This window comes from Ylistrum balloti, unplaced genomic scaffold (genome assembly GCF_031769215.1).
Source record: "Ylistrum balloti isolate Yb309-2 unplaced genomic scaffold, AGI_CSIRO_Ybal_v1 Utg370094, whole genome shotgun sequence".
Classification (NCBI taxonomy): domain Eukaryota; kingdom Metazoa; phylum Mollusca; class Bivalvia; order Pectinida; family Pectinidae; genus Ylistrum; species Ylistrum balloti.
In genome coordinates, this window is record NW_026782124.1 from 664,208 (window position 1) to 675,751 (window position 11,544).

Genomic DNA, 11,544 nt, shown 5'->3' on the forward strand with positions numbered 1-11,544 from the left:
ATTCTGTAATAGTTCCACTCAGTTTGAGTATGAAGTATAATGTTCACCCAATGGGCTTATTAAGCCCTCTCCATCCATTTGAGTTAAATCACAAATTTCCGTGGGGGATTTACTTTTGTTGATTTCATGGGTTTCAAATTCATATATCTACAAACTTAAAATAGATTAAATGACCAGAAAATATCTATAAAATCAAGTATCGGAAAAATTATATTGTTTTTGAAAACCTTGAAAATTGAGCCCCACAAAAACGCATGATTTTACAGTATGATATACGTTTGACCAGTTGACTTATTGTTCTGTAATAAGCCCAGCCCCTAAATTTGTGTACGAAGTAATGTATGGACTCCATTGGCTTATTGCAATAGCAAATACTCCATTTTTGTGTTACAGTTTATTCCTTAACCTTACCAATTGTGTTTACATTTGAAGGAACAGAAAACTAGCCATCTGTCATCCATCTGGTACGGTTAAGTTTTCCTTTCAAAGTTGAATCCATCTGAAGGGAAAATTTAGTATGCATCAACCATTGAATAAGGGAACAAATCTGTATGTCAGGAAAGTAATGATCTTTTCCAGAGTGCAGTCTGATAATCTACATACTGAAAAGAACAATAACTCAGCTGAAGATTTGTAATACAGCAACTGAAGGGACATTAAAGAGGAAATTGAGGCAGAGAATTTAAATTGTCTAGATGAAATATATGCAATCTGTCTTCCCAATTTTAGCAGACAATTTTCTCCTTATCTGGAATTGTTTTAAAATCAGATATTGGCACCGTAACATTTGATTGTTTAACTTCAACTTATTTTAGAATTTCAAAAAGATACTGGATAATTCCACTTCAGTCTTATAGCCTTAAATGTTTACAACTCATGATGATGTTTTTTTGGTGGCTTGGAACGCAAAATAGTCCTTATTTCTGCTAATTTGACTTTGACACGCTTGATTTTATTAGTTCTACTAATATCCTAATATTTTTACACAAGCAATTGCTTTTGGGGAAAATAACATGAATACAAAGGGTGGCAAATTTTTAACAAAGGTTATATGAAAATAAATTTTATGAACAGAAATGCATGTTTTTATGAAGTAACTCCTAATGTGAAAAGCACAGCATGGAACTGGAGATATTTTTAGGCATATATCCAAGAATATTACAAGCATAAACAAATTGAACCTTTTTGAACCATACAGTTGTCAGCTGTTCCACCAAATCAAAATAAAACTCAACATTCTGCAGGTTTAAGGTACTGAGAAGACACTTGCTCATCTGAAACAATTGATCCTATTCTTGTACCTTTTCTGGAGCCTGTAAATAATAATACTAAGTAAATAATGGACGCAGGCAGAACAAATGCCTCTATATCCATATCTAAAATTATATGTTGATCAGGAGATGTTTCCTATAAAAATTCTAAGATTTTCAGTTATTACATAGTATAGACAATGGAATGCTAAATAGCAAAAACATTTTACTATTTAAAAGTTGAAATGACACTAAAAGTTTCCTCTTTATATATTGTTTCTGGGAAGATGCACAAGTTAACTACTCCAAGGCAGTCCACAGTCTTTCATCCGGTCATAGTTTACTCTAATTTGATCAAATTTGTATTTTGATTATGATTCTGTTAACATGTCAGTAATTTATTTGTTGTTTTCGGTAGGAATTGTTTCATCCCAAGATATGTCAATGCTTATTTCAACACCTGTATTTATGGTTAAATCTGGGCATAGCATTAGACTGTACGGGTCTATTATGCCTCTTTTTCTATCTTTTTTTTTTTTTTGGTGAGTTATCTACCTTGTCGACCTCTTCAGTACTTTGAAAATGGCGACTACCGATCCACGAGAACAAGCATTGGGAGATTACAGAAGAAAGCTTCTTGAACACAAGGAGCTGGAAGCTCGACTAAAAGAAAGTAAGAATATGATGTTAGATATTTGTTTATTTTATATGAATATTTACATCGTACCGTAGACCAATTGGTGAGTTGTTGGCTACTGATCATTATGAGCGTCCATCGTTATTTTGGTACATTATTGCATTGTCATTGTCGGAAACGTTTTTATTTTGTGACATTTAACTTCGCATTCTGGATATATATGTTTCAATGTCAGCAGTTATGAAGAACTTTGTAAAGTCAAATTTCTAACAATTTCGTTCCTGTTCACATTTGTTCTATGGCTTTAAAATCATAATTTACATCTTAATCATAGATGGTTTCAGCAATTTCCGTGGCTGTACAATTTCGCACCGGTTACTATACCTTACACTGGCTACACTACAGTTGGTCTGTTTCTATTGCATATTCGCACCAAAAATACTTTGATAGACGTTTTGATATTTGCCATAAACTGTATTTCAAATAACAATGTCAATAGATACAAATGCAGGAAATAGGTATTGATAAATTTGTGTGTTTGTACACATTGCCTTTTAAGATGTATTTTAATTTTCCTAAAATATTCATAGTTATACGTCTTCAGGTGGCAGATGAGAACAGCTAGGGAATCATTATCAACTTCATACTATGTAAATGTGTTATATAAGCAACCAAGTGTATTTTGGTAATAAGTTAGTAACACCAAGCAGGAATAAGGAGATATGAATTTGATAGTATAACATAGAAGTAACTATCTTATTACTGGCTACAGCAATTCAGGGAATATGTTAATTCTGTACAACAAAGAAATTTTTTAAATGTTAATGTTTGAAGCATAGAATCTGGTAGTGTTATTTTTATAATTTAATTTATTATTTCCACCAAAATTAAGTAAATACAATAATTTTTTAATTTTGGTATTAAGTTGTAGATAGGCATACTTGGAACTTTGAAATGGTTATTTAAACATTTTCTTTTGTCTTATTTTTGTAGTGGTGTTTGAATTTTCAAGGAAAGTGTCGTTTCCAAATTGTTGATACAATCAAAACAGAATTAAAGAAACATCTTCAGGGGACTTTAATGCTGATCTGACCGACTGCTATCATTTAACAGTTTAGTCACTACTACTGTGTCCCTTCAATCAACCTGAGATTTTCCAGGAAAAGTATCACAATTTGCAGTTTGATTATATGCAATATATATATTCGCGATGACAATGCAGAAAGAACAATCTTGTATTTGAAAAAAAAAACCCAAAAATCTAGTTATATTTATCCTTTTTATTTTTCCAGTGAGAGAAAACTCCAAGGAGCTAACAAAACAGTATGATAAATCAGAAAATGACCTCAAAGCCTTACAGAGTGTAGGACAGGTACAGTACAGTGGTCAAAACTGATGTAAGGGTGTCTTCGGAAGACTTGATAGGTTTTGTACACCTCATTCAGAGGTAATGGGGAACACTGTTTAAATCTTAGCTGTTGCAAAAATTCATGTGAAATTTATATGAAATTTCACTGCTGTGTGAGCTTATTTTCATATGATAATTGACAAGTTCATTGATTTCCTGCAGTCTGCAATAATGTTTCTCTAGAAATGACTTAAATAATTGTTCTGGATCCTTCACAAAATTAGTTTTAGTCATCATTGCAAGAAACATGGATGAAATGTTTTGACAGCTATAATAGAAAAGTATTGGTTTCCTACTCTTGTATACATGAGAAGCTGTCTTTAAGTTATTTGTTAAAGATTTAGATAAAAAAAATTGTGATATGACTTGAATTTGCCTTTGGTAAAACAAAAGCCTTGAGGTCAGTTTATGTACACAAAGTTATATACTTAAATTGTGATCATGTTGTGTGGGATTTTAAAATCTGCAGGTCTTTAGGTCAGCAGTTCACTAATCAGGATTAAAATTTAAATTGATGTATTCTGTAAAGTACAGATTGATTGGTAAAAGTAATGGAGAGAAAAAATTATCCTTGAAAGTTAACATGTTAAATGTGTTTTATTGGTCAGATTGTTGGAGAAGTTTTAAAACAGCTGACAGAAGATAAATGTAAGTATGACTGGAACATACCAGATATGGTCATCAACTGTCCTATTTGTATTTACACTTAAACCAGTCCCTTCACCATGTCCTGGTGAACTTGTACTACATCAATATTACTCTGACACTCAAAATACTTAACAAAATGATATAACATGTTTGATGATCTGAATGTTTTAAGATTTAAAGTTAGACCCATTGATATATAAAAATGGAGATCCAGCTTAAAAGGGATAATTTTTGCCCAGTTTTGCAGTTTTAAAAAAGCTTATTTCATCTGTGTTAAAAGTTTGATTCACTCAAAATTATGAAATAACAAGAAATTTTCTAAATTTCTAGAAAAAAAAAATCAATGGTTTTCCTGGCAATTTTGGAAAATTGCTACCTGGAGGAAATTTGGATGGATTTGTTTATGGTTAAAGGCAAATGTGACAAATTGGGGTAAACAGGAACATCATTGTAGGAGTTGTGTTTTCACATTAAATTATATCTATTATAATGATTATGGGAAGATTTTAAATAACATGCACAACTGGAAATTAGCCTGAGGTAGAAAATATGTACCCATTGTAATGAAGTAAATACACGGAAAAAATACTGTATTTTCTCAGCTTATACAGACCCAGACACCTTTGAAATTCACAAGAATAATATTCATAATATTTAACTGAAAAATATCACTTATAGCATGCTGTCATGGTATAATAAATGATTCTATTGAGCAGTTGAATTTCTTTAAGTATAATAGGGTCCTGTAGATGGCGAGGATGATGCTCTAAACAGAGCACAGGTCAAAAATGGGTTAATGTGTCATTCATGCTTCTGTGTAACAATTTATTGCAATAATGTAAGCAAAAAGTTTATATGTTATTGTTTTAATGAATGTTTTCTGCTTTAAGATGTTTTTCTTCATTTATTTTTCCAGTCATTGTTAAAGCTACGAATGGACCAAGATATGTTGTTGGTTGTCGACGCCAGCTGGACAAGACCAAGCTCAAGCAGGGAACTCGTGTTGCCCTGGACATGACCACACTAACCGTTATGAGGTATGTCTTGTAGGAATTTGCTACATTTTGCAAATTTGATACAAATTACTATTAAAGCAACTTGATATTGACTTTTATGTGAAGAAATCAGTAAGATATTTAAAAGTTATTGAACTGTTAAAGTTTATTCCAGTGTTCCTTTACCTTGCATGACTCCAGTTGTCAATAAGTCGTGAAACAACACAAAACTATAACAATCATGTGTAGTTGAAATAGTTAAAAAATTCCTTTGTGAAACAATTCACTAACAGTGTTAGTTTAGTGAGAAAATTTGTTGAGAACTTTAATGTTTACCTCATTCATTCATTCATTCATTCATTCATTCATTCATTCATTCATGCATTTGTAGATACTTACCTCGTGAGGTTGATCCACTGGTGTACAACATGTCAATGGAGGATCCTGGTGATGTGAGCTACAACCAGATTGGTGGTCTCGGTGAACAGATCAGAGAACTTAGAGAGGTAATGTTACATCAGATGTTTGAAGATTTCAGAAGACTCAATGAAAATTTGATTTAAATTTATTTCCTTTTTACTGAACCAGAAATAACATCAACTTCATTTAAAAAAGTAAAGAAATGTAAACTGATTTCAAAATATGTGAAAAATAGTCAAACTGTCCCTGACCTGAAGTGGACAGATAAAGAGTGTTTAGAATCTGCATTATGAGGTCTTGACAATTATCATTTTGTACATCAGGTTAAGATTACTTGGTGAAAATAAATTTATCTTCCAAAATTTTGCTAAAGATGTTCTGATATAACTGATTATGTTGCCCGTCTAGGTTATTGAACTTCCGCTGTTGAACCCTGAGCTGTTCCAGAGAGTAGGCATCACCCCTCCAAAAGGCTGTCTTTTGTATGGTCCTCCAGGTACTGGTAAAACTCTCTTAGCTCGAGCTGTTGCCAGTCAGCTGGATGCAAACTTCTTAAAGGTAAGCAGTATTTGCGCAGCTTTATTTTACTATCATCTCACAGATATAATTTTACCATTAAAATTCCTGTAAACACAAGCTCTATCATCACCCAGGTGATTCAGTTGCAGGGTTACAACATTACAACAGTTGGAATTGTTGTTATGGTGATTTGTCAATCAAAATAATCAATATCTGATACCTAATGATCAAAAATATCTTGGGTCTTAAATGAGTATGGTATGATGATTCTGAAATGAGTTTCAAGAATTTTTTAAATCTCAGTGAGCTAAAATGAAAAATGTTCATAAATCATGAATCATGATGAGAACAAATTTAAGATCCTTTTTATCATATGATTAAGTATTCAGGCACCATTCAAGCACAGGTTGAAAACGGAATTTCAATGTCAGACTTGATAGTCTTTTGGGTCCATTATGTTCTCCATTGTTAGGTCAAAGTACAATCTGTTAGTATGTGAAGACATTTCATCACTAAACCAAGCATCACGATAGGTTATGTTACCCATGTGTAATATGTAAAAAAAATCTTATCTAGGTACAGTCATTGAATGATAGGGCAAATGTGATAAAGATATAAAGTTTTACATTTTTAAAAGGCGATATCTGATAAAAATCATTACCATATTATCTAACAATAAGTCCATGTCCTGTTATACAGTAAGTAAGGTCACCCCTATCACACCTATTTTTTGTTCAGTACAGTTACAAACAGATGCAACAATTCTACCTACTGATTTGTATGCACATGCGTGGGTGCGCATGTGCACATGTATTTGTGGTTTTTTTTTTGCTTATTGCTGGATAGATACGTGAAGAACAATGAAGAAAATACCACATACCTCATACCTCGCTGGAGAGCTCCTAACTTTGAAATAAGATATATTCCTGATTTTTAATCAAAGAACACTTGTGAATAATATCACATAAAAATAAAGTACAACATCTGTCTGTAATAACAACAAAATAACAAAAGCATTGTTCACTATGAAAGCATTTAGATCCGTATAGATTGAAGGGAGAGAAGCATACCCTTGCTAGCACTGTAGTGGATAGAATATACAGGTTTGTTGAAAACTAACTAGGTCGTACTATGGTGATGTACATATGTTAACTATAGGAAAGGATTCCTGTTATAAATGTATTCAAATTCACAGAAATACATTAATAAGTCCAATCACCATCTGAAGCAGCACTTTTTGTATTCAAAGCTTTCCTTTAGAGTTTTTTCTACCTCAAAGAGCTTAGATTTTGCACATACCCAAAGCCTGCATTACAATGGAATTTAGATTGATTCAGCTGTGTTTCAGGATCTCTCAGAGTGACTTCAGTCTTATCTAGTATCATTTGGGACCATAGGATTATGTCATGAGATACCTTACCTAGTGTGAGATTGTTTAAATGGAATGTCTTGTTTTCAGGTTGTCTCAAGTGCTATTGTAGACAAATATATTGGAGAAAGTGCCAGATTGATCAGAGAGATGTTCGCCTTTGCCCGGGATCATGAACCCTGTATTATATTCATGGATGAAATAGACGCTATTGGTAAAGTGTTCTTTGAACTTACAGCTCATCATATCTGTAACTCAATAATCCAATGTTGATTATAGATGTCAGTATTATGAAAATAAAATGGAAAATTATTCAAACAAATTTGCATAAAATAATCAACTTTTTATTGTGTGCATCTAGAAAAAATACTAACTTAACCCAATGTAAACATATGTCTCTAAATGTCTAAAAAGATGTACCATTAAAGAATAGTTGATAAAATATATGATATGGAGGAGTTTGTATGAAAGTGATGGGTCAGAGGGCTACCAAGTCTAAAATGTAATAGGACTTCAACAATACCTAACAGACTTACAGATAAAATTTTGTTATCTAAACTGTCAGTCTGAGTTGTTGTTTTGGACTGAAAATCAGAAAATACATTTTTCAGTTTTATAGATTATAACTGATGTTGATTTGCTTTGATTTAACAAAAGTAGTAAGAGTCTCAGTTTCTGTCTTTCAGGTGGGAGGAGATTTTCAGAAGGAACATCTGCAGACAGAGAAATACAGAGAACATTAATGGAGGTTAGGTTCTGTATAGTTTTTAGTATGTTCCTAACATAATCTTTTCTGATTGTGAATAAATCCATTGCTGAATGGATTTTGGATTGTTCTCATGAATGACCTTGACCTGCTTAAGGTCAAAGGGATCAATTGAGCTAAAATCTTTACACAACATCTCCTTAACCAAGAGACGTAGAGTTCATCTATTTCACCCACATCTTATATACTGTAAAATAAGAACCATGAAAGTTAAGCAAATAAACCTAAATAACTTGTCACTCTATAATCTGCAGAATAAGTGAGTGATACAGGCCCTTTCGATTTTTTTCAAAAAAATTGGTTTGTTTGATGTTTTTGTAACTCTCGATGTTCGAAGACATGTTTAGACATTTTGAAAAGTATCCCTGATTTAAACGAAAACTTAACTGAATATGACCTTTCATGCATTGTATTGGTGTTATCTTTTGAAACAGTGTAGGACAAAAATTAAATTTAAATAGAATTTCTTCTTGAATACAGCCATTGATGGATGATTTGTAAAAAATTAAAAAAAGACAATTTCTACATTATCTGTGGTGAATAATGAAAAATGTATCAAAAAGTTCAAAGTAATTTTGCTTAGTTAAGTTGGAATTTCGTTCAAGATATTTTGCAGTATATTTTGAAAATGTGGATGAAGAAACTTTTTCTGCATCAACTTAAAATATTTCCCAATGGAGTTATGCTGTTGTCAGTAGCTTCAAGTGTTTTTTCTTTCTTTGACTAGTTGTTGAACCAGATGGATGGATTTGATGCATTAGGTCAGGTAAAAATGATAATGGCAACAAACAGACCAGATACACTAGACCCTGCTTTACTACGACCAGGACGCTTAGACAGAAAGATAGGTATGTAGACAAAACACCTCAAATGTCAACACTTATCTTAATATATATTAATTGTTACAATAATTCCTACTTGTGATGGAAGTCATCTGGAGTGATGATGAAGTGGGTACAATATTGTTTGACCTTGTGTGACCCACAGAAGTCATAAATAGTTTGCAAGACAGCGCTTTCGCTCTTTCTTATTGGCTGTAGTTTGACTTATTTATACCGTATCTCTTTTCATACCCTATGCAAAGTATTCGTGTGTGTGTGATAAAAAAATCTGTCTAGCTTTCTTCTATCTATTTTTGGAGAACTAAAGCAGAAGTGATGATTATTCTGCTTGGTCCAGTGTAGCTGTAAATAGGTAGTGTGCTGTTTAGATGTATAAACAATTTTCACAAGTATTAACTGTCATGGTTTGTTCTAAATATTTAATGTTTCTGGGTTTCTTTCAGAAATCTCATTGCCAAATGAACAGTCAAGATTAGAAATTATGAAAATCCATGCACAGCCTATAGCCAAGCATGGAGAAATAGGTAAGTGTTCATTGTCTGGAGGCTTTGATTTGATTCAAATATATGTTGATATAGTGTGAGGTAAGGGTATCTTGGAAAAGATACTATGATATCACTGGCAATACCATTTTGAGAGATATGACAAAAAGATACAAAGAGGCAAATGTAGTAATGTGTATCATTGTTGAAATATTAAGTCAAGAAAAGGAACTATAGCAGTCAAAATATTCCAAAATTTGAGACTGTTTTACCAAATTACAAGTAATATGGTAGATAGATGTACAGCTTTTAATCTGACCCTTAAGTGTAATTTATTTTGAATATTAATTTACTTGTGAAATTTACACTGTTTAATGAACATCTATCATATGACATGAGGGATTAAGAATTTTTTATCCATATTTTTCTAATGTTTTCAGATTGGGAAGCTGTTGTCAAATTGTCTGATGATTTTAATGGAGCTGATTTGAGAAATGTTTGCACAGAAGCAGGTATCAAAATTTATCAAATTTCTCCTCAGGACTCTGTAGGCTTCTGGGTACAAGGAGTTTCTGTATTGGTACCTTGTTGTTGTATTAAATATTGTATGAAAGAATAGTACTTTTCAACTTATATTAAGAATTAGATACAGTTGAGCCACTTAATGAAATGAATTGTATTTTACAAATGTATTGTCTTAGGACTTTTCAGTGAGGCTTAGGGCCTAAATTTTGAAACCTTGGAGGCAACCAAAGAAAAATCAAAATCGATAGAAATAAATGGCAAAATCTAGATGGATATGTGCACTATTTTATAATTCAATAAATTTTGCAATTCATATATCTGCTAATTTTAAAAGAACCTCTGAAAAGTACATGTGTATTCAAATACTACTATGCCATCTACAAAAGAAAAGTGAAGTTTAGTTGTGCAAGTTTTTAATCTCCTATAGATGTTTAAGACCCATGATATTGTATTTAAGTCAAATGTGTGGGCAAATTACCAACTGATCAAGAAACCGCCAGATTGTAATAAATGTACATATTCTCATTGTTATAACTTTACAGTGTATTTCATTGTGAAAATCTTATGAACATGAGATTGTTCTTTCTTCCATATTTTTGATGCTGAAAGAAACTTTCACGCTTGTCTCTTGTTTCAGGTATGTTTGCTATCCGTGCTGAACGCGACTACGTAATAGAAGAGGATTTCATGAAAGCTGTTCGTAAAGTTGGTGACAACAAGAAGCTGGAATCTAAATTGGACTACAAACCCCTTTAATAGACTGTTAGATATACAAATACCACAAATGTGACATGTTTTCATCGATGGATACAAAACATGACAATATTTATGGAAAATGAACTCATCACATCATCAGTGTGATTCCATATTCTTATGATTACATCTAAAGTGTTACAATAAAGACTTGTACAGATTTCTGTTTTCCACCTTTGCTTGTGACTTTTTGTGAGGACAAATGGATATATACTTCAAAGTCAGATATCATATATTACTGGCTAAAATATTGATAGAATTTCAAACTATATATGACTCAGATGGTATGCATTATGAAGGAATTAGGTCATTCCAACTTTCAGCTAAAGAGAGAATTTCACGAGATGATTTCTTTCGTTAAATATATTTTTAACACTGTATGGAACTATTAAATGTGCATTACATCTATTATAGCCTTTCAGCTGGTGAGGGATGGAATTTCATATTTATGCCTGAAGGGAGAGCTTGAAGTCCCTGCTTTGTGTGGCCATCTGTTTGTCCGTCTGTCCATCATAATTTATGTCTGAAGTATATCACAAAAAATTTAAAGAGATTACTCTTAGGTTGATAGCTCTCTATAAGGGAAAGTGCAGAGTACAAAAAACCATAGCTGTCTTTTGTATAATTTAGGAGTTATTAAAACTTGGGTGTATGCATTGGTCATACTCAAGAGAATGTCCAGTATACTAAAGTCAGGGACTGCTACTTCTTGATTACAGAATTATTGCCTTTTGATCAAATTTTGTGTCCAATAAAGTTGTTATTGGGACATTCATCAATTTCACTGATACTCTTAGTTTATGGCCAATTAGTGTTTTATTGTTAAGTATTTCTTTATATTCAAGGAAACAGAATCAGCAAAGGTTAGGCTTTCCTATTGAATTCTTTCAATGTACATCACAACTGGCCAGGAAATATGTCAACATAGGG

The 11,544-nt window shown here is 32.3% G+C and overlaps 1 protein-coding gene across 1 annotated transcript; it reads left to right on the top strand.

The window, feature by feature from the left end:
* Window positions 1-1,832: 1,832 nt before the first annotated feature.
* Window positions 1,833-10,785, top strand: LOC132549970 (26S proteasome regulatory subunit 10B). The gene is made up of 12 exons (XM_060213961.1): window positions 1,833-1,923; window positions 3,180-3,259; window positions 3,904-3,943; window positions 4,860-4,980; window positions 5,330-5,444; window positions 5,767-5,916; window positions 7,337-7,460; window positions 7,933-7,994; window positions 8,740-8,860; window positions 9,298-9,378; window positions 9,777-9,848; window positions 10,499-10,785. Exons 1-12 carry the CDS (start codon window positions 1,833-1,835, stop codon window positions 10,615-10,617), a joined length of 1,176 nt encoding a protein of 391 aa, XP_060069944.1. The 3' UTR covers window positions 10,618-10,785.
* Window positions 10,786-11,544: the final 759 nt, after the last annotated feature.